This window comes from Arvicola amphibius, chromosome 9 (assembly GCF_903992535.2).
Source record: "Arvicola amphibius chromosome 9, mArvAmp1.2, whole genome shotgun sequence".
NCBI classification, from domain to species: Eukaryota; Metazoa; Chordata; class Mammalia; order Rodentia; family Cricetidae; genus Arvicola; species Arvicola amphibius.
In genome coordinates, this window is record NC_052055.2 from 122,990,969 (window position 1) to 123,013,926 (window position 22,958).

The following is a 22,958-nucleotide window of genomic DNA, read 5'->3' on the forward strand; positions in this document are numbered from 1 at the left end:
GATCAGGTGTGGGAAGAAGGGGAGGCAACTCCCATTCCCCCCTTGCCGCCCCCTCCCTGCCCCGGTGGCCCCCTCCACCCCATCTGGGTTCTGGGTGGGGAGAGAAAATGTAAGAGTGGAAAGAAGAGAAGGAGTTTGTGCGTGCTGAGCCCCCCCAGACGCTCCTGAGAAATCAAGGGGTAATAGGGCCCCCTCACCTGGGGTCCCCTCCCCATTACAAGGGGGACAGGGGAGGCCAAAATGGGGTGGTGGAGGGGAGTTAGATTGTCAGCTCTGGTTACTGCTAAAAAAATCACCCTGAAGTTGAAAGTTTGGAGGTGCCACACCCCCAGTGTGGGGGTGAGGGTCTGTCCCCCAGTGCTCAGGGGAACTATGAGGCAGAGGGTGGGGATAGCACCCCGGAGTGAAGGGGTTGGTGGGGTAGGCGGTGTCCTGGGGTGAAGGTCCCTGGGGGTGAAAGAGGGCAGCTAAGGGTCCCACTCTCCCTCCTAGAAATGGTGCAGTGGAGGTGGCGGATGGGAGCCTCAAGGAGGCTTTAAGGGAGGCAATCCTGCTGTCCCTCGGTGACGTCCAGTCCTGGTGGTTGGTGATGTTCCGGGGTAGGGTGCACAAGGAAGGAGGTCTGTGATGCTGGGTGGGCTAGTGGTCTGCGGTGTTTCGGAACTCGCCATTCTCTGTGATCTGCAGCCGGGGTGGGGGTGGTGGGGCTGGGGGGGCCAGACCGTTCCAAGGTGGGGCCAGCGTCACACGCGGGTTTGTTGGACCCAAGGGGGGAAGCTGCCTCTCCTGCAAGACACCAAAGAGGAGAGCGCGGACTTATTGAGACGCTTCGCGGGGGCAAGGATGCCAGCCCCAAGCAGTGCTCTTAACCCCAGGCCAGTGCGCTCCACAGCCATTCCACCCCCCTCCTGTTTTGTTTGCATCTCCAGGGGTTCTGGGGGATCTGGGAGAGAGCTCACACCAGAAAACCAGCTCAAAAGCAACTAGCTCTCACCTTCCCTCTGACATAACTTCTGCTTCAAGAACTGTGTTTCCTCCCCCAGCCCCCTTTTCATGGAGTCCCTCCCAGCCCCCTCCATCCCAGCAGGAACTTCAGCACTGAGGATCCAGAGGAGGCAGTACAGTAAAACCTCATTAGTCCAAACCCCTACAGATTTGCAAGTTTGCTCATAATTTGAACAAAACCAGGGTTGAGTTTTCCTTTATCTGAGAAGAACTGGTGAGCTGAGCAGTCCTGGGAATGTGTCTGTGGGCGGGGCCCTGGCTACACAGCTTCAGCTGTGCTCCCTGAGGGCCTGCGCAGGGCCTTGTTTAGAGTTCTACTTACTGTGTTCTGAAGACAGGCACTTCACTAAACAGACAACTGACACTCAGTTCTGCCAGCTACTCAGAGTGGACCTCTCAAACAGAGCATCCCAAATTAGAGCGGGCTCAGGGAAGTGGTGTGGAGGGACAGCTTGTCGGGAGCTCCTCTCACGCCGCCAGTAGGAATGACCGAAAGGTCTAGAGCAGTGGCTCTCAGCCTTCCTAACACTGTGACCCTTTAGTACAGTTCCTTATGGTGTGGTGGCCCCCAACCATAAAATTATTAACATTGCTACTTCATAACTAATTTTGCTGTTGTTATGAATTATAAATATGTGACCCCTGTGAAGGGGTCATGTGGGGTTACACTCCACAGTTGGAGAACCCCTGGTTTAGAGATGTCACATAGCAGCTCCACTCCTTCCCACCCTCCTTCCTTTCCAGCTCCTCTCTGTGGGCTTCCAGCTTGAGCAGCAGACCCTGTGCCACCCCTGTACCTATTTTCAGAACATTCGGTGGCTCTGAGACCCATTTCCTGGTTCCTGCCCTCAACCCACCCTTCTGTGCCTCTGCTGGGAGACCACCTGGGTCTCCAAACTCATGGTTACTTAGTTGGCTTTTAAACATCTAGCTAGCTGGGCTGCAGTGGGACCAAAGCCTACAAATGATTTGTAACAAATCCACAGATTACTGTCTGCCACAAGACTTTAGGTAGGGCAGTGTGGAGCTACCTTTATCTGACCCTATCTCCAAAGGACACAGGAAATGAAGGCTTCCAAGGTCACCTTTCCTCTATACCAGAACCAAAGACTCACCTGGTCAGGGCCACTCAGAATATAACCTTAGTCAAAGCTGCGCTCATGGCTATGGGGATCTCACGGGCAGGCAGTGGGAGGAGAGCAGGGAAGGAACCTCAGACGCCTCCACTCCGCTTGTCTGCTCATGACGACACATGGCATGCCCCCACGCCCCCATGGACCCACATTTAGAAACTGGATAAATTAGGATGCCATTATTCATTTTACAAAAGAATTCACTGCTGGAGTCCTTTAAATGGTGAGGTTCCCTGGTGTCTTTCAGTGTCTACAGATCACTAACTACTTTGACAGAGAGGCTGGGCACTCGGAGAGTTAAATTACACTGTGAGGAGCCACTGCCCACCACAAATGAGTCCTACAGGAATGTGTCTCGGGACTGAGGTGTGCCTGATAGCTTCCCATTTACTGGCTTTTCAGTAGGGTTATGTGTCCTAAAGGCTACTGGGCTGCCAGAGAGGGGGAATGAGTGGCATTAGCAACTCAGGAACTTAAGCTCTGACAAGAGAGGTTCTTTAACATGCTGTTCCTAGTGTCCCTGCCTGGACTACAAATGGCTGCTGAGCCCTTGAATACATTCTAGGAAGCTGTTTCTCCTCACTTCTGTAACAGGCCACATCTGTCCAGGACTCCTGCCTGTCATATGCCATCCACCTTGTTGACATGTCAGGACATCTCAGCAGCATCTCCCAGGGTCCCTTAGTGTCTTCCTGAATTAACTACCTGCTCCCATTCTGCCTTCTGCCTCACAAGTGCAGGGAGAGAGGAGAGAGGTAGGAATCAGGAAAGAATGAGCAGACCCCACCTACCTGATGGAGTCAGCACAGCCCCCTAGCCTGGCCCCAACCCAATATCCCTCCACCCTGTTGCACCCACACCAACAGCCCCACTCCCAAGGACGCTCTGGTGAAATGGGGGGTGACAGACAGACACTGGGTAGTAGAGGAAAGGGAGGACGGTGTCAGGAGGTGGCTGGTGCGGCCAGTGTGGAGAGAACCAGGGAACCTGTAAATGTGCTCAGTCTTTGGAAGAGTCGCATTTGGTACTGCTAAGGCGTCAAAGGGTGTGGGCATGTCCACAGGTGCGCTCCGGCTGTACCTTGGGGAGTGATCTGTCTGTGCAGGAAGTGTCAGGAGGGTGGGGTCTGTGGGGGGTCTCTGGGTGTAGTGGGCAGCAGTGAGAGGGGAGAGGCTGCAGAGAGTTGGGAGGGGTGGGCTTCACCACCAACCTGCAGTGGTCCGGAGTCACCTCCCCCAGTGTCCTCCGCCCGTGGTCAAAGCGGAACCAGGAGAATTACCTGATGAGAAGCTGCAGGGGGAGAGAGTGGGGTCATGGGGTCAGGAGGCTTAGTGGGGTGGGGGAGCAGGGAGTCCTGGTGGTCAGAGCAGAGGGAGGAGGAATATGGATAGGAAAGAGCAAGAGCAAGGGTGCAGAGGGCCTGGAAGCTGGCTGGTGAGCAGAGAGTGTGGTGACAGGGAGTTAGACAGTAGGTTCGGGGACACCAGAGGCCAAAGGCAAGCAGAATTTGAACTATGGAAAGGGGCTCTGGGAGAGGCCTTATGATCTGAAGAGTCAGGAGGAGCAAGAAACTACTAAAGAGTCAGAATGGGGAGTCAAGAGAACCCTGAGTCTCTAGGGTACCCAGCGCTTGGAGAAACTACAGCTCAGATTATCTATGCTCCATTCTATCAGTAAAAACTTCAGCCTTCCTGGATGAAGAAAAGCTGAGGAAGCAGACAGGAGTGGGCTAGTTGGAGATGGGGGAGCCGAGAGGCTGAAGCTCTAGTCAGGCCCTAGGATGCAGGCAAGAGTGGGAAGACAAGACAGGAAGGCATGGGAGTGACAGAGGCACAGACAATGGGATGCAGATGATCACGGGGTGCTGCAAGGAAGCAGCAAGTAGACAGACAGGACACGGGAGACAGATGGTGGTGGGGCCAGGGTGGCTGGTGCAGTGAGTGCACAGAGACAGTGGGATGGATGGGGATGGGACACGGAGAAGATAAATGACATTGTAATTTCCACCTGAGCGTCGAGCAGCCTCTTCTTGGGTTCAGGCAGCGGCTCAGCCATGGCGGGGTGGTCCCGACGCAGCTCCTCCTCCACCAGCATCAGCCTGAAGGGACGGGCTTCAGTGGGGTTAGTGGCGGGCACGGGCTCAGAGCCCACCTGGGCTACCTGGGGTACCCTGGGGGACCCTTGCAACTCTGGAAATGCCTTCGACAGTTTCCCGTCCTTGCAGAGTTCTTGACCCAAGAAGATGCTCTGCCACGCGGAAACCTTGCTTTCCACTTCCTCCCAGGGGTCCTCATGCCTGCTCTCTGAGGGACTTTTAAAGGACTTTTTTCTGCTTATTTATTCATTCATTTATTTATTGGTTTCTCAGGACAGTTTCACTATGTAGCTTTCACTGGCCCGAAACTAACCTTAAACTTAGAGATCTGCCTGCTTCTGCCACACCAGTAATAGAATTAAAGGCATACACCACCACACCCATCTTATTTCTACTGTTAATATTTATTATTATTATTACTTTTTGTTTTGTTTTGTTTTACAAGACAGGGTTTCTCTGTGTAGCCCTGGCTATCCTGGAACTCACTATGTAGGCCAGACTGGTCTCAGACCTCACAGAGATCCTGTTTCCTTCCATGCTAGGATTAAAGGTCTGCGCCACCACTGCCCGACCTATTTCTGTTACTTCCATGTATCTGCGTGAGTGTGCGTATGATTGCAGTGCCCCTGGAGCTGGACTTTTAGGCAGTTAGGAGCCACCTAATGTGGGTGCTAGAAATTTAACTCAGATCCTCTGGAAGAGCAATATTTCCTCTTTACTCAGTCACTTTTCCAATCCTAAAAGTAGATTTGATCTCTCCCTATTGTTTCTTTTTCAAACAAGTCTCATACTGTAGTCAAGCAAGCCTAGAATGCACTATGTAGCCAAGGTTATCCTCCTGCCGCTGCCTCCTAAATGCTGGGATTACGGACATGGGTACTCCTGAATCCTGAGGTTAGATTTGTGTCATTTTGTTTGTTTGATTTTTGAGACAGGGTTTCTCTACGTAGACCAGGCTGTCCTAGAACTCTATGAAGAGACCAAGTTGGCCTCACACTCACACAGATCCACCAGAAAGCTTGGATTAAAGGTGTGCACAGCTATGTCCAGCTAGACGTCTGTGTCACAGAGACTCCTGTGAGCCAGAGATCTGTAGCTCAGCCATCCCTCCTGGACACCCTGCTGCCAGATGACTTAACTTCTGTGCCCTAGGCCATTGTAATCAACCACTGTTCCTCAGTCCTAGTGGTGGCTTCAGTGGAGTAACCATTTTCTTCTAATTAAGTCTCACTCAGAAACAGCACCCACACCAGATCAGAGTGTAGCTGGCTGCTCTGGCCATAGTGCCCCGCTGAAGCAGTTCCTTTGGAGCAGTAACAAGCTGAAAGCCCATTTCTGCCGGAACCCCTTCCCACAGCTGGAGAAGGAGCTCTGCTCAGGAACACGGGAATGGTTAAGGGCTCCTGTGGCTGGGGACCACTGCTTAGCTTTGTGGAGAACCTCACAGTGGGATTTAAAAAACAAAAAAACAGAAACGAACAGGGAGTCTAGGCCTAGACTAAGTCCAGACAGTGGCGCTAGGCAGTAACTGGTGTCTCCCCGGACTTCAGAAGTTGGTGTGTAAGCAGTGCTGGGGCTTGGCAAGGGACTGTTCGATGTCTTAAGCAGGCTTTCCCTTGTCCTTCTCCCTCCAGCCTCAACCTCTTCCCACCCCTCCCCGGGCCGCCCCTCACCTGCCAATGATGCTCTTGATCTGTGAGTCCTTCTCCACCTGCTGCTGCCTCAGGCGCTTCTCACTCTGCTCCAGGCGGGCTTGGTACTGCATCAGGATCTTGCTTGTCTGTTCTTCCTGCGACAGCAGCCTCCGCTCATACTCCTCCAGCTTCCGGTTGGACATGTGTAGCCGCTCCTTCAGTGAGTGGATCTCCTCCTCGTACTCCTTCACCTGCCCGCCGGGCACATGACCCCGCACTGTGAGGGCACCCTGCCCTGGTTTTACCAGCCTGCTCCCATCCCCGTCTGTTCAGCCATGACACAGGGAGCACCCAATCCTTTCTCTGCCTGTTAAACATACTTAATCTGCTTTTAAGAAAGCCCTGATGTGATAACTGAGGCTTCCTCAAGATGCAACAAGGTCCAAGTCCCACATCTTGGAAGTGTGCCATGCCCTCACACATGCACGGGGGATAAGGAGGCCTCATAGGGCACCCTGGCAAGACTACTGGACAGTCCTTGAGAAGCATTATCTAGAAATTAAAGAAAAAGGAACTGGGGCTGGAGAGATGGCTCAGAGGTTAAGAGCACTGACTGCTCTTCCAGAGGTCCTGAGTTCAATTCCCAGCAACCACATGGTGGCTCACAGCCATCTATAATGAGATGTGGTGCCCTCTTCTGGCATGCAAGCATACATGGAAGGAATGTTGTATACATAATAAATAAATAAATCTAAAAAGAAAAAAAGAAGCCGGGCGGTGGTGGTGCATGCCTTTAATCCCAGCACTCGGGAGGCAGAGGCAGGCGGATCTCTGAGTTCGAGGCCAGCCTGGTCTACAAGAGCTAGTTCCAGGACAGGCTCTAGAAACTACAGGGAAACCCTGTCTCGAAAAAACCAAAAAAAAAAGAAAAAAGAAAAAAAGAAACTGTATTTCCAAACTAAGACTAAGGATGTGGCGGGGAGTGAGGGTAGGCTATCTCATATGTGACTCCTTCCTTAGGCCTGCCTTTCCTTCAGACAGGAGATCAAGGGGACCCCAGGCTAGAAATGTTGCTATTCATATGAGTCTGGGTTTCTAGGGTCAGAGGAGCTCAGACCAGTTATTTCATTTTCCTGTTGCTTAATATAATTGTCACATGTAATTCTTTTGTTTTATTATTTTCAGTGCTAGGGATCAAATCCAAAGCTTCACACCTAAGCTCTACCTGCAGCTTACCCATAGCTATTTAGAAGTTAAATAACTCTAAGATTTTAGTTCCTGAACTACAACAATATGTGTCATATAGGTAGCCACTAGCGCAGACGTTGTATGATCCCAGCTTATTTTCCCTCCCAAAAGCTCTGGTGTCTAGTGCTAGGCCTGAGCCTTCCTCCCAGGATTCCGCATCTGAAGCAAGGTCAAGAAAGGCAATCTGAGAAGCTTTACGACCCTGTGAAGGTCCATACCTAAGCAGTTCCATTCTAGACACACAGGAGAGAGGAATCCATGGCCTATGATGGTTGCCTTGGGCATGAGTGCTTAACCCTCTAGTAGAACTTGCTGATACCCAGGGCCTCATACATTCTAGGCAAACATTCTACTACAAACTATATTTCACAGCTTTCTTTTTCTTTTGTTTTTTTTTATGGTTTATCTGTAGCTTTGGAACCTGTCCTGGAACTTGCTCTGTAGACCAGGCTGGCCTCGTACTCACAGAGATGCACCTGCCTCTGTCTCCTGAGTGCTGGGATTAAAGGCCACCAAACTGCCCAGCTTACTTTTTACTATTTATTTTGAAATAGGGTATCATGTCATAAAGTTGCTCAAGCTGGCCTTGAACTTGACATCTCTTGCCGTAGCCTCCTAAGTAACAGTTGGCAGACCTGTGTTGCGAGGTCTAGCTTGGGTAGTGCTCTTCCTACATGCCCTACTCCTTCAGCTGGCCTCTCTCATACCTAAACAGAACAGTTCTCTCCAGTCCATAGTGTATGTAACCCACAAACAGACTGATACATAAGACCTAACAGACTAGAAAAGACGTCTGCCTATCTTTCCTTCTTCTCCAACTAACTGAGCATGGGTCTTTTTCCCTTGGAAGGACCAAAGGCCTTCCTTGGCATGAAAGAGGAGGAGCAGGACTGAGAGGGCAAGGCCAGCGTACCCTGTCCAGGCGGCTCTCATCCATTGATTTCGAGTACTCCTTGAGCTTGTACTCTTCCCGCTCGATGTGTGCACTCTCGATATCAGCTGACAGGTGGGGCATATTGGAGACCCAGGCGACCGTCCGCTCTGAAGCCGGCATTGTGGGGTTCAGCGTGGATGGAGTCTGGGAATGCTGAGACAGGCAAGGCAGGGCGGAGAGCAGGAAGGTGGGAAAGGGAGGGTGTGCTCAGAGGAAGAAAACAGACGTGCAACCCAGACCTGTTCCCGCCTTTTCCCTTCTCCCCTGGACACTAATGAGGTGACTGATCCTGCCTCCCTTGGGAGTGAGTGCTGAGGGTAGGGTCCTCCACTCATCATTTCCACAGCCTTAGTACCTGGACAGCTCACAGGACACTGTGAGGCCCTCTTAAGTTCGTGAGCTTTTTGTTTAGAGACACAATATCAGTACCTAGCCCTGGCTAGCCTCAGACCTGGCAATCACCTTGCCTCCTGACTGCTGAGAATACAGGCCAAATGCCACTTATTTGTTTAAAGAACAAAGAAGGTGAGAAAATTCTAACACCCACTGTTAAACCCCCATTTCATTCCCTTGCTGCTCTCCACCCACCCTACCTCCCCCTTACCCTCACCTACCTGCTTCGTGATGGAGGGCTTGAGCCCCCCACCCCCTCCGCCACCGCTGCCCCCGCTGCCCCCAATGCTGCCCTCTTTGCTGAGGCTCTGTTGCCGAGGACGGGCAGGACCATAACTTGGCTCCGGGGACTGCAGTAGGTTCCCGCTGGATGGCCGGGGTTTCTGGGCAGCACTCACTGTCAACTGCTGAGACTTGCCCCTCTGCAAGGGAGGCGGCTGGCCCCCACCGCCCCCACCACTGCCCCCACCACTCCCACCTCCGGGCCCTGAGGGAGCTGGCCTCTGGGGACCGATGGTGATCTGGGGAGGGGACAGCATGTGCTGGAGGTTGTCCTGAAGTGAGAGCTGCCGACGGGTGAAGTCAGTACCAGAGGGTCCAAACTCATCACTGTAGCTGTGGCTGTGAAGGATGGAGGCAGCGGGGGGCTTAGGGACCCCTGAAGAGAGGTCCTCGCTCTTGCTATAGCCATGGAATGGGGCAAAGGTGTCTCCTGGGGGCTCTCCACCCCGATGGTGGTGATGGTGGTGGTGATGGTGATGTGAGGAAGGTGGACCATGACCACTGCCCCCTCCGTGGCCCCCTGGGGGCCCTGGCCCATCAGCAGCCATGTGGAAGAGAGGGTTCTGGAAGGAGAGGGGAATGCGCAGTTGCTGGGCAGGGACACCATCCGTGGTGACACCCATCTGGCTAAGGCGCATGCCGGCTGCTGTGATGGAAGAGCCACTCCCTTGGGAGAGGCGCCCTGCAGGTGCAGGCCGCAGCCCTAAGGCTGCTGTCAGTGAGGCCTGGCTTGAGTGCAGCAGGTCCCCAACAGCTGCCAGGTTGGAAACACTACTACTGTTAAGGCGGCCCCCAGGCCCATCACCCTGAAGGTCCAGCATGGATACGCTCTTGTTGACACTCAGCATCTTCTGCTCTGGCTCTGTGATGTCCGAGCTGCTTGTGCAATATGCTGGGGATGACCGGGCCAGTGGTGGCCGGCTCACATAGAACAGGTCTTTACCCCCACCAGGTGGTGGTGGTGGTGGCTTTTCCTTGGTTGGGGAGGGGAGGCGAGCCATGTCCATAGAGCTGTTGGAAGGGAAGGCACACACAGGCAGAAGTAAGGCTGGGACTACTCGCGCCTGAGCCTGTGGTCTAGTGAGAAGTGGGACCCACAGGGAAGGGCTGAGCGCTGGTAGTAGCAGCTCTAAAGAGGCAGGCAGGGAGGATGGGAGGGGAAGCTGGAGAAGGGAAAGGACAGGCCTGGGAAGGGGGTAAGGCCTGGAAAAGGAGGTGGGGCAGCAAGAGAGGCATGAGGGCTGGTCTGGGCAGGCATGGAGGAGATGAGGTGCACTGAGGAAGAGAGGAGCAGAGGCAGGCGAAGCCCAGTGCAGCAGGACAGGAGGGTGGGGAGGACAGAGCCCTCACCTGTTGAGGCCTCGAGCCATGAAGGACTGAAGGTCGATGGAGCTGGAGAGAGATGCAAAGGGGCGAGCAGACAGGAGAAGGAGAGAGGTGGAGATGATGGGAGGGATGGCGGGACGGGTGTGGTGTCACAGATGGAGACACGGGTGAGGAATAGCAGAGCAGTCACAAGATGAAGGACAGTAGCTGAGGCCCAGCCCCGCCCCCATCAAACTGAATGCCAGGCTCCGGGGCCCACTCAACTCCAGCTGCTGCTTCTCTGAATGCTGGGTCATAGGGAGTTCTCTGGGGTAGGGGTTGTTAGGTCACATAGAGACACCTGAGTATTTTGGTACCACATGGCTGAACTGCATCCTACAGGAGCATGGGCTGGCAGAAGGACAAAGTAAGTCAGCTGCAGCAGAGTCCCTTTGGCTTCAGCTAAGCCTGGAGCAGAGGAGCCTCAGTGTTTCTGGCTCTGGGCTCGGTATACATTTCTCCCTCTCTGGCTCTAAAGAGCTCTCAGCCTCCCGCTGCCTATACCCTCACCACTGTCCCTAAGAACTTGCAGTTTCCCTTTTGAAGTCTAGAGGGATGCATCTAGGGCCCAGCAAGAAGCATCCAGGAGCACAGCAGTGGGGGAGCAGGGTGCTCACCTATTGAGGTCCCGCATCATGTAGCCCTGCATCTCGGCTGATGGCCCTCGCAGCACCACGGGCTGAGGCCGAGTCCGTTCACTCTGGCGGCTCGGCTGCCTTTGGATGTTAGGGTTCCTCAGGGCTGTGCTGATGTCATTGAGGAGCCGGGGCAGTGGGCCCAGCTTCAGGAGGGCTTCCTGGAAGGACAAGGCTGTCACCTGATGAGTAAATGTCCAGTTCTAAAAGGGCCTCAGAAGGCACAGACAGAGGCTGTGTGAAGTATGCTGGATGTGGTGGTGGTGGCATTTCCGGGAACAGCTCTGTGCAGAGAGGGAAGCACCTGGGGGCAGGACAGAGGAGACAGCCACTAACCTTGCTAAGCTGGGGCAGCACCTCCCAGAGCAGGGCATGAAGTGTGGAGAGCTCGCGGCCCAAGTCTATGTAGCCCTCAAAACTGCTGCTGTTGGTCAGTGTGTCCAGGTTGGATATCTCATACAAGAACTGCTGCATGGAGCCCCACTCCAGTTCCAGAAACTCGTTCATGAAGCCTAGGAAGTCCTCCTTTGAGGTAAACCTGCTCAGAGGCATAGATGCTCTGGTGACTCAGGAGGCCTTTCCAGAAGCACAGCTCTTCCCCACCCTTCCTCAAGTCTCCCTCACTTGGAAAAGTTGGCCAGGTTCTGGATGACCTTGGCGATGAGGGTGAGGGTCCGTGAGGTCTGCTCGTCCGGGTACTCCTGCATGAGCCCAAACAGACTGGGCGACATGATCGCTGGGCAGAGGAAGCGCAGGAAGAGCGAGGCGCTGATCAGCCTGTCGGCAATGTCCTCCCGGCCCCGCTCTGCGCAGCGCAACCGCCAAGATGCAAACACCTCCTTCAGCTCCCGCGGGAACACGCTGGGGGGAAGGGGTGGGGAGACAGAGAGAGAGAGAGAGAAAGAGAGACCGGGACTGAGCCCCAGAGACCCTCAGCTTCCAGGGAACATGCTGAGGGGGTGGTAGGAGGTGAGGGTGTGGAGACAGGTGAGAGAGACCGGGAGGGAGGGACTGCAGGAGAGAGACAGGAGGCTGCTGAAGAAGAGGGCCATGGTAGAGGGCACAGATTCTGGAGAGAGAAATGGAGAGGGAGAGAGGGTGAGGAGAGAGAGACACATGGGAGAGAGACGGAGGGGTGTGTGAGAGAGACAAGGAGAGGAGGAGAAGAAAAACAGACACCGGGGAAGAGACAGAGATGGGAGAGAGATGGAGGGTCACTTGAGGTACAGGGAGCTCGGACCCCCCAACTCTTCTGGATTCCAGGGAAATGGGGATGGACGTGCCCCAGGCATGATCCCCAGTCCCTGGAATGGCTCAGCTCATTATTCCCCGCCTCCCAGTGCCACTTCAATGTCCCACTGACACCTTAAACTTGACTAGTGTAAAATAGAGCTCACTATCGCCCCCACACTGCCAGCTGGCTCCTTTTGACTCCCCTGGTTCTGTCAATGAGGCTATGGGTCTCCAAAGCATAGTCCCATGACCTCTTAAGTCATGCTGACTCCCTGCACAACCCTCAGAAGACAATTGCTGATCCTTTCTGTAGAGGACCCTAAGCAGTCTCTTCCTCGGCCTTCTGGCTCCACTCTGATTCAAGGTCTGGTTTTCACTCCTGACCCATCAACCATAGCACTAATGGTCTGGACTTCTTTCTTTCCTTTCCCATATGGCTCACTTGACTCATGGGCCAGTCTCAATCATGCTACTTCCTGGTACCAACAGATACCCCAGACACTCGGATGACTGCGACTCCTGAACCCAAGGCTTTGCAGACTCTCACTCTTCCCCAGCACACTGCTTTCCTCTGGCCTCCACTATAGCCATGGCTCCTCTAAGCCTGTTCCAGTTACCAGCCATCTCCTGAAAGGTTCCCACACCTTCTCATATCCTGTGTGTTATCTCACAGCCTGGGGAAATGTCATCAGCCTACTGAGTGCAGACGCCAGCCCCTGTCCCCAGTCTTCAAAACCCAGTCCTGGACACTTTTCGTGTGTGATTTTGTCACAGCTTTGCCTTCTCTGTCTGGATGCTGCACAAGGGACCTTCCCTGAACATACATCATAATGGTTCTGTAGCTTTTTGGACATTTCATGTCCCTACTTATTTTGGCTGGAGGCCCTCTGAAGTCAGGGACCACGCCTCGTTCACCTCTCTGCTCTACAACACCCCAGAATGCTTTGCCTGTACTGATGCTCAGTCCTCTGAGGATGGACAGATGGATGAACAGATGGACACACAACTGCCCGACCCTGGCCCCCCAGCCCAGCGTTCCCAGTCTCACCAATGGGAGTTGACCACCTTGCACAGGGCCAACTCACAGCACATCCGCAGGTTGGCCTGGTGCTCTGCCAGACTGGATGCCGTGCACTTGATGGGGTCCACTTCACAGTTTTCCTCAGACTCGTACAGGGCACGGATGAACTCCCCTGGGAAAAGGGGTACGACAGGGAGCGGTCACACTTTCCAAGGGCAGGGACAGGGGCTCCCTGGGTTGGAGGAATGGCAGAATCAGATGGTTGGAGGCTGGGGTCCTGGGGCTCCGAGGAAGGGTGAATATGGGGTCTGGTGTGGCCAGGTTTAGGAGTGATGGGGTGGGCATGAGGAGGTTTAGGAACAAGGCCTGAAGGTGGGCCATACCAATGGCATCCTTGAGGTATTTCTGACCAATCAGTCTCATATACTCTTCTATGGCTTTAGTGGCGAGCGTGTTCTCGCGGAATATGAGGTGTTCCCGTTCCATGAACCGGTCTACCTCTGACATGGCCATGTCTGAAAGGAAGTCCTGGGGCCAGGAAAACCCCAAAGTCAGCCTCTGCACAGCCCAGCCTCCTGGGTCTGCTCTCCCTTCACCACCCCCGGACCAGCACCCATTCTCACGTCGTCTTTCCCTGGGGGCAGAGTACTCACCTTGGCCTTGCCTGTACTCTGCAGAATGTGAACCAGTGCACTGGCAACCTCCTCCTTGCCCTTGACATTGAGGGCTGGCTCCAGGACTGCACACAGCATCCGGTAGTGGTTGGTCACATACTCTGCAAACTCCTTGTACAGCTCCATGGGCAGGATGCTCATTGTCTGGTAGCGGGCTTTCAGCCTCACAGCAGGGCAGCCTCCTTTCCCCTTGCCCCCTGAGCCACCCCCTGACCCCCCTCCTCCTCCCGAGCCCATACCCCCAGAGCCCCCACTGCCTGTTGGCAAGGTCACAGGGTACCACTGCTCTGTAAAGTGGCGCCCAGCCAGGGTGGCCACCGGTACAGTCACCAGGCCAACATAGCCTGCCTTGTCTTTCTTTCGTTTTTTGTCTGAGTCACGGTATAAATGCAGCCGCAGGGCCCGGACAGCCGGCAGGTTGTTAAACTCAAAATGCTCGCCCCAGAAGACAGTGTCTCCTGAAGCTGAGCGGGGCTTGGAGGTGGTACGTGCATACAGCATGTCGTCCAGGCACAGCTCGCAGTAATACCGCTTCTTGGGGGGCAGCTCTCGAGCTTCTATGATCCATAGTTTCAACACGTTATCTACGCGGCGGCTGTTGTCCTGGCATGCGGAAATGGTTAGGGCAGACAGAATGGAAAAGTCAGGCACAGCAGGAGAGGTAGTGAGCGTGTGGGATTGAGGTAGAAGCTGTGAGGCAAGCACACTGGGCCTGAGCGGTGCCCACCAGCCTTGTTTCTGGTTTCTGAGATAGCCTCACTAGGTGGCCCTGGCTGGTCTCTCTAGAAACTGAGTGTGCCTGAGGTGGACATAGGGTCCTGGCAGATGTAATATAATTAAGATGAGGGCATATTTGATTAAGGTGATCTCTTAATCCAGTGACTGACGTTATCACATGGAAAGGGTCATTCAGAGACACCCAGAAGGAAGCTGGCCATGCAGAGATGGAAGGACTGAACTTAAGAGCTCCAGAACGGACACGGCCCTGCTTATGCCTGGACTTTAGGCCTCCTGACCTGTGAGAGGATAGTTTCAGCTGACTCAGTTCATGGTGGCTTTTTACAGCAGCCCTGGAAGCTATCAGAAGGGTAGCCACACACCAGGATTAATGCTGAGAAATGCTTGAGTAACAAGCCAGAAGCACTGAGGGCCAGTGGGATGGCTTACTTGTAAAGGTTATGGCTGCCAAGCCCAATCACCCACAACATAGTGGGAGGAGAGACCCACTTTCAGAAAGTTGTACTCTGGCACATGTACATGTGCACTGTGGCAGGCACACACACACACACACACACACACACACACACACCCTATATAAATAAATAAATGTCAGTTTTTATTTCACTTTTTTTTTTTTTAATAGAATCTCTCTCCATAGCTCTGGCTGTCCTGGAACTCGCTATGTAGACCAGACTGGCTGAATTCACAGAGATCTATCTGCATCTGTGCTGGGATGAATGGTGTGCGCTACCACAACCAGAAACTTTTTTTTTTTTTTTTTTTAGTAAAGAAGACCTAAAGGTGGGAATGAGAAGTCCTGCAGAAGCATCAGATGTTGCAGAACAGAATAATAGTTGCATATGCATAGGAGCAGTGAGACTTGACCAAGCCAAGGTAGGGTCATGTGACACCGCCATGTGTGGAAAGCAGTGTGGCTCAGATTGTATCTAGCACTTTAAGTGGGATTCCTTAATAAAGGCTCTGGGAAACAAGAGGAGGACGGCAGGACTGTGAGCTGGCTACAAACTGTGGTCAGAGACCAGCCGACAGGAGGGCAGCTTTTCCTCAGGGAACAGAAGACTTGGTTGGAGCACAGATGCACAGGACTCTGTCAAGGGAACCTTGAGGTCACCTAGGCCACCCACACTGCACAGACTTTATAGAGAGAATCTGTTCACAGAGCACCGTCAGTGGTGCTGGGGAAGCACCTGTTAGGTGTGAGCGAGGCCTTCTATCTGCAGGGAAACCAGACTGGAGGACTCGAAGAGCCCTGTTGGCTCTCTAGGTCTATGGCTTTCGTTGTAGAGAAGCAGTGTGGTGTAAGGTAGCAGTAAGAGAGAAAGGGAGCCAAAGGGAGAGTTCAGAATAAGGAGAATCACCCCTGGCTGTCCAGGTTTCTTAGACCTCTGTCCCCTCCTTCTAAGCCCCTGTCCTTTAACCTACTAGACCCCCCCCAGCCTATTTCCCCTTCCTCTCCAGTACCTTGTTGGGTTTTACTGCCCGCTGTAGATTCTCGATCCATTTGTCCCTTTCGGCTGCAGAACGACAGGCAAAGCACTTTGTTCCAGACGATGTTGTTACCTGGAGAGGAGTATGGATTTGAGATGGGGTTTCAAAGAGAGGCAATGACCACCGTGTGTTCCTTCCTAGTCCCAGGTTTGTTTCTGGGATATCCCCATATGTGACACTTAGTCATGGCCCCTTTGCCCCAGCCTCCACCATCCCTGCCCTCCACCCTCCTCAGTCCATAAGAGCCGCTACCTCAAAGCAGAACTCCTGGCCCAGGATGGAGCTGTGCACCGGCTTGATGATGGAGTCTTCATCTAAGTTGAGCTCCAAGGCCTCAGCAGCACTGCTAGGACTCAGCAAGGACTCATGGGAGTGGGACTCCTTAAAGCTTTGCATCAGCCGGGCCCTGGTAGGCAGGAGGTTCAGAGAAAGATCTCTCCTCACACTCAGACTCTGCCTCACCAGAGCTTCTGGAAGGCAGCCTTGGAAAGAAGGCCTCAATCCTTCACACACAGACTCACAGAAGGAAGACCAGACTCCCTGGGGAAGGACATGGGAGGTACAGCGAAGACCAAAGCCCTCAAGAGACTTCTCTACTTCAGCTCATACTTAAGGAGTCGGGATACCTAGAAATAACTCAGAATTGCTGGGTACAACGGCACAGACCTTTAACCACAGCACTCAGGAGACAAAGGCAGGTAGATTCCTGCTCATTTTGAGGCCAGCCTGGACTACCTAGCAAGTGCTGGCTAGCCAGGGCTACATAGTGAGATCTTGTTTTTTAAAAGAAGAAACAAAGCCAGGCATAGTAGCGTACAACTCCTTTAATCCCAGCACTTGGGAGGCAGAGGCAGATGTATCTCTGAGTTTGAGGACAGCCAGGGCTACACAGAGAAACCTTGTCCTGAAAAACCAAAAAGGGAAAACAGCCCCCCCCCCCCAAAAAAAAAAAAGGACAGGACAGAACAAACAGAAAACAGAAAACAAAATGTCCTGGACATGTCTACATGACTCCAGAAACCAGAATCTCAATACATAAAGAAAAGAAGCATAGAGAAAATGCAGTATTGTCTGGATTAGACTTGGCACACAGCTAGTGCCTAATAAAACATTTCATGATTCAAACTATGAATGAAGTAAGAGAACAGTTTTAGCACAACCCGGGGAAGAGAAAAGCACAAGAGAATGCTGTGGGCAGAATGGAGCGAATAAAGGTCAGAGACGGGAGAGCACATTTGGGAAGAGGAGGCAGACAACAGCAGTGGAGCAAAAGCAGGTGTGGTGAGGCCAGGAGAGGCAGCAGACCAGGTTGTGCAGTGAGGCTGTGCAGGGGACAGAGACCAGGCTGGCAGTGCACACAGCACTGCAGGGGAGCACAGAGAAATGGGACCGAGGGACTAGAATGAGGGGAGCCGGGATAGCAAGTGGTGTGAAATGGATAGGGGACAGAGTAGGGAGCATGGGGAAACAGGAGGGAGAGCTCGGGTGTGGGAGCCTCCATGAAGTTATTTATAGCAGCCCCGTCATCACAGGCTCTGGCTGCCGTCAGCACCACGCTCCCCCGGCCCCCCCGCCCCCGCGGCCAGGAATACCATGCCCTCACCCCCTGCCAGCCCCAAATCCAGCACTGGTTACTTGGAAGTGGGGGCAGGGAAAGGTGTGACTCACCTGATCCCAACCTTCCTACCCGCCTAATCCCTGGGCCAGCCAGACATAAGGGAAAAGAAGGACAGACTCTCTCCAGGGAGTAACTGGACTAAGGGGAAGCCCAGAGAAGGACAAAGGCAAGCAACCAGGTCTCCTTCCTCATCCCTCAATTAACCCCAGCCTTTGCCCCCATTCTGTTACCTGCAGACCAGACCAACTCCCTTCCGGTTGTTCTGTTGCTTCCTTCCAAAGACTACTGGGGTCTCTGAGCCCTAGCCCTCACCCATCAGCAACACCAGCTACCCCTCACCCATTTCCAACCTGCTGCCCTTAATTTCTGTCCTTTCCTGCCCTGGGCAGAAGTCCACCCTTCCTTCCACTCTAAGATCCCTCCTTAGCTTCACCTTCACCTCCTTCCCTGCCTCTGCAGATCCTCCCCATCACCTCCTCTTTCCTGCTACCTACAGCTTAGTCCAGTTCCTCTCTGATGCCTCTGCACCCCAACCAAATGAGCCCCCGCAACCTCTGTACTCAGGGAATCCCCCAGCCCACTCAACACCATTATACCACATCCATCTCATTTCAGACCCTGTACCTACCGGTCATGGTCAGCACTTCGGAAGCGAGGCAGGATCTGGCGAAAGCTGCTGGTCCGGTCAAGTTTGGGTTGTGACTTTGTACGTTTGATAGAGCTTTTTAGCCTCCGGCTCAGGAAGCCTTGCTGGGGAGCAAATGGGAATAGGGGTGACTGGGGCAGTACAGAATCTATCTAGACACCCCTCAGCTGGCAGAGAATCCCTGGAAGAACATGGAGCGGGAAAGGGGATAGGAGCCCTGACACCAGTTTGTCTTCTTGCTCCCACGGATGCTGTATGATGTGAGCAAACACAAACACATACTAGCTTGGAAAAGGTGGGAGGGCTGGTCCAAGAAGTAGGGGGCAGAGCCAGGAAGGGGTAAACCAAAGAGGTGGGGATATACATGCACACTCTTCCCTGTTCTTTTGTCAGAATCCTGGGACTCCAGCTGGGGCTGGAAGGGATGGGGCCCAGCTGGGCCACATCTGGCAGGCACTTCCATTCACTCACCGAGGGCCGGAAGGGCGCTGCGGGGGCGGCCTCCATGCTGTACTGCTTCCCCCCTGGGACACTCTTCCTCCTCGAGCGACCCAAGTGGTATTCTAGAGGGGAGGAAAGGGCCCGAAGGAAGTTGGGGAAGGGGACAGGGGACTCTTAAGTCCCCATATCCATCCTGGGTCAGTACATTCACCACCGCCCTCAGTCCCTCAGCTTCGGCCTCACCTACCCCCCGGAAAGCAGCAAGAAGAGCAGCGGCGGCGGAGAGGCTGGCGGTGGGAAGGAGGGGGCAAGGAACCTGAGCCGGAGCCCCCTGATGGGGTTGGGGTGGGAGGCCTTAAGCCCATGACTGGGGCTGACAGTCAACGGAGGGACATTGTCAGGAGGAGGGTCAGTAAAACCTCCGTAATGAAGAATACCCACGATCCAGGTAGGCTCGGTCCCCCGGCTCCCACCCAAGAGAAAGAAGGGGCTTGCTTGCGGGGAGATGAGTTAAAGGTCATTGCCCATGGATGGGCTTCCCTCTTTCTCAGCCGGGCACATCCTCCACCTGCCCCACACCTCCCCAATCCCCTGTCTATCTGGAGGTCCAGGGCTGCCTCCCATGACCCCCTCCCAGGACTGGAGGGGGGGTCTCAGAAGAGACCTGTGCTGCAAAGAGGGGAACAGAAAATCCGAGGAAGGGGCAGATGGAAGTAGGGGCCAAGGAGCCGGTTCCACGTGCACTGCAGTGCTAGTGAAGGGTTGAAAAGGAGAAGGCAGGGGAGTGGGGAGGATGGGCAGTGGGGTTCTGGGGACTCCCCAGTAAAGGCTGGTGAGGAGGAGGAGGGGAGGCGAATGCGGATGAAGCTCAGCCTGCCAAGAGTCTAGTGGAAGGGAGATGAAGGTTTGCTGCTAGGGAATGTGGAGGGGATAAGGAGCTGAAGGAGAATGAAAGTGGGGGGATGCCAGGCTCCGGCTCCAGCTCCAGAATGGCTGCCCAGGCCTGGGCTCCCCCCTCAGCCCCACAGTCACCACTGCAGCCAATGGGGGGGCCGGTGCTGCATCAGGGGCGGGGCCACCGTCTCCATGGCAACAAGAAGCTACAGGCTTGGGGGGGGGTGGCGACCGGAAGAACTGCCTGTTAACCCACTAGTTTCCAGAATAGAACAGTGAAAGCCACACTGCATTTTCATGCCTGCTTCTAGATTGCATTTTGCCTCAGAGTCAGTCTGTCCCTGCTCCTTTTATAGGCAAACTCAGGTCTGCACACACAAGTATGGATCCCGAGACAAGAGAACCCCCTCAGTCTCCCAGGAACATGTGTAAAGCACAAAAACACACACTAAACAGAGGTAATACGTGTATATCACAGCTGCAATATGAGAAATAAGAGGGAACTCTGTGCTTCGGAGACATACAGACAGCCTGGAGCATGGGGGCACTAGGGACCCACACTGAGACCCCAGGCCTGCACATCCCACATGCTTAGACATATGCGAGCACTGTACAGGGGTATACATACTTGAACTCAGTCAGCCACATGAGAACTGCTGATGTGGGCAATACACTACATAAAGGAACATATAACCTATAACAATTCATGCCCCACAGGAAGGGGCATGCCAGTGTGAGCCCAGACACACATGTGTCATCCCTGCACCATGTACACACATGAGCTTGGTTAGATAAAGGAAGCTGCATACCCCTGAAGCACAAACAGTCAGAACTCACACTAAGGACAACCACAGTCACTGTCTTTGGACAGTCCCCATCCCCCTGCTTCCTTCTAGCTCTCCCATGACTCTACACCAGCATCTGTGAAGGCTAACAGAAAAACAGAACAAACAAAACAAGAAATGAGGATCAAATGTGTTAAGTAGCCTTCTGTCACACAGTAAGCAGTGCACCCTGGGGCCCAGCCTGTCTCCCTCCTAATGCAATCCTCTGCATCTCTCAGGTATGGCTGCCTTACTCTCATTCCAGGGAGCCCAGCTCAGCCATTCTTTTCACGCACAAGCATCTCTAATAAAAGCAGAAAAGCCTGAAGTTTAAATCCACTGAAATTCTCTTTTAGAGCTAAATGCATTCACAGAGGGGGAAGAATCTGCTAATTGCTTTACTTAGTTCCTGGAAGCAACACACATAATCCTAAGAACTCAGAAACAAGTCACAGGACCATGGAGGCCACAAACATGTGCTCACAAGGACTCTGATACAAGGAAGAGAAAGGCAGAAGCACAGAGGAAAGGGGCTGAGTGACAGAAACACGGGATATCCTGTTATTAGTGTTGCCTGCAGTGACATGTACACACACCAGCACACAGCCATGTACACATACAAACCTGAAAAGCATACATTGCCACGCTGGGTCTCCATGTCCCATCCCTGCACGATATATACACTCATGCACACACATAACAGCCACCTACACAGGCCCGTAACACAGGCATTGTGCATACACCCACACAGTACACACCCTGTATACACACACAATTGCAAGCAAGCAAGCGCACACACACAGAGCAAGGGCTTGGACTCCGCCTATCCAATGTCTCTAATCTTGCCATCACCCACAAACATCTCTCCTGCCCTCCAGTCCCCAGATCCCTACCCTTCCCTGTAGCCTTTCTTCTCCGTACCCAGCTGACAGTTCTGGAAGGCAGCCAGGGAGAAAGGCAGCCAGAGAAAGATGAGGAGCAGGGTTAGAGAGGGAACAGAGAAGCTGGGGAAGGCATGCTCTGCAGAGTCTGTGGTGACAGGCCTCATTGGGCACCAGCTTCTATGGCTGGATGGCCTCCTGCAATCGGACCAAGCCTGATCCTCCAGACCTGCACCAGCCTAGACTCTCCACCCTGGCTCCTCATCTGCCTCCCCACTTCCCTCTATTAAGCTGGGTCTCTTTTCTCTCTTCTAAGTCCAGCTCGGCTCTCCTTCATTTCCATTTCTTCCTGGCTCTTCACTCTCCTCTTTTTGACTCTCTCATCCTTACTTTCTCTCTTCACCCCACTCCTTCCCTTCAGGCTTTCCTGTCCCCATCTGGGAGCAGGCAGAGGCTCACCCTGCCTATCCCTAAAGTGTCTCATGCATCAGACTACAGGGAACCACTCACACTTTGTCCCCACCACTGGCACACCACCCACATCCAGACACGCCCTGGACACCCATGCGAGGACTGACACAGATACTCGGGCCAGGGCTGGAACACACATGCAAAGACACACACCTGCCACCAGGGACACTGAAAATTCTGCTCATTCGACCAGCCACACATTCCTACACACTTCAGCCAGGGACATGCACGCTCAGGGTCAGAGGTGACATGAATCAGTACGTCCACAAACTGCCCCATAAACCAGTGGCTAGTCCCGCAGGCCCTCTTGCTCTTCACTGTCAGAGGCAGGGCAAGACAGGACATACCTGCACAGTGCTGGCTACACATGTGTGCAAGAGGAACTGGGCTCCATGTGCACATGGCACCGACACACGGAGACACCAGCACGGTCACGATCACACACGCAAACACCAGGGCTGTCCCTCCATCAGGGCTCCAAGACCCCCCCACACACCAGCCACCCCCACGCGTGCTCAACACCCTGCCCCCACGAAGAGGCCAAGACCCCCCTCCCGACCTCTGCTGCCCCCCTCCAGTTACCATAACTCCCCCCACTCGGAAGATGCAGCGAGAACATGCGGAGGGAGCAGCTGCTGCCGCCGCCGCCGCCACCGCGGCCTCCCCAGCCCCCTCCCGTGCCCACGCACACGCGCGCCCCCGCCCCACGCGCGCGACCCCCACGCGCGCGCCTCGTCCGCCCGGCCCCGCCCTTACCTCGCACCGCCCCCCCGGGGGGTCGAGGGTGTCCCCCAATGGGGGAGGGGCCCGCTCTGCGCGGGGGAGGGGCGAGTGCGGAGGGAGAGGGGGCGGCGGCCCGGCTCGCGCCGCCCGGCGCCGTGGGGCGGCGGCGGGGCCCGGGACGGCCTGGACGGCCGCGCGGTGACAGCCGCGGGAACGGCTCCCTCCGCCGCCGCTCCCGCCGCTGCCGCCGTTGCCCGGGCCCCGCCGCCGTTGCTAGGCGACCGCTGCTGCCGTGGCCGCCTCTGTCACGAGCCCTGTCGCCCGGAGACAACGCGAGAGAGACGGGGGAGGGGGACAGAGGGACCCCCAAAACCAACTAGGCCTCCCATCATCGCCTCCTGAGCAAGACCCCCACCCCCAAAAGAGAGAGAGAAGCCCTTGAAGAGAGCGAGGGTTTGCAGCTCCACCCAGCAGAGGAGGAGCCCTGGATTCCAATGCCCTCAAAGGTCCGGCGACCTCTCCCGGGCTGGAGCGTCCACAGCCTCAGCAAACACCTTTGCAGACCGGAGCCCCCAAGGC

General features: G+C 54.4%; 1 protein-coding gene across 5 annotated transcripts in view; it reads right to left on the reverse strand.

Moving 5' to 3' along the window:
* Window positions 1–85: 85 nt before the first annotated feature.
* Syngap1 (synaptic Ras GTPase activating protein 1) overlaps window positions 86–22,958 on the reverse strand; it is a 30,873-nt gene continuing 8,000 nt past the window's right edge. For 2 of the 5 annotated variants that reach the window (XM_042055704.1, XM_038343248.1), the window contains exons 4-19: window positions 18,617–18,708; window positions 18,128–18,249; window positions 16,134–16,287; window positions 15,855–15,953; window positions 13,632–14,255; window positions 13,362–13,506; window positions 13,006–13,150; window positions 11,349–11,585; window positions 11,061–11,262; window positions 10,707–10,885; window positions 10,075–10,116; window positions 8,664–9,735; window positions 8,029–8,202; window positions 5,907–6,118; window positions 4,146–4,236; window positions 86–786 (exon numbers count right to left, since the gene is read on the reverse strand). In XM_042055704.1, the coding sequence (XP_041911638.1) occupies window positions 640–786; window positions 4,146–4,236; window positions 5,907–6,118; window positions 8,029–8,202; window positions 8,664–9,735; window positions 10,075–10,116; window positions 10,707–10,885; window positions 11,061–11,262; window positions 11,349–11,585; window positions 13,006–13,150; window positions 13,362–13,506; window positions 13,632–14,255; window positions 15,855–15,953; window positions 16,134–16,287; window positions 18,128–18,249; window positions 18,617–18,708 (3,737 nt within the window). In that variant the 3' untranslated portion in view covers window positions 86–639. Of the gene's footprint in view, window positions 787–1,101; window positions 3,429–4,145; window positions 4,237–5,906; window positions 6,119–8,028; window positions 8,203–8,663; window positions 9,736–10,074; window positions 10,117–10,706; window positions 10,886–11,060; window positions 11,263–11,348; window positions 11,586–13,005; window positions 13,151–13,361; window positions 13,507–13,631; window positions 14,256–15,854; window positions 15,954–16,133; window positions 16,288–18,127; window positions 18,250–18,616; window positions 18,709–18,833; window positions 19,588–22,958 lie in introns of those variants that run through there. The other 3 variants (XM_038343252.1, XM_038343250.1, XM_038343251.1) reach the window with 3 other exon arrangements.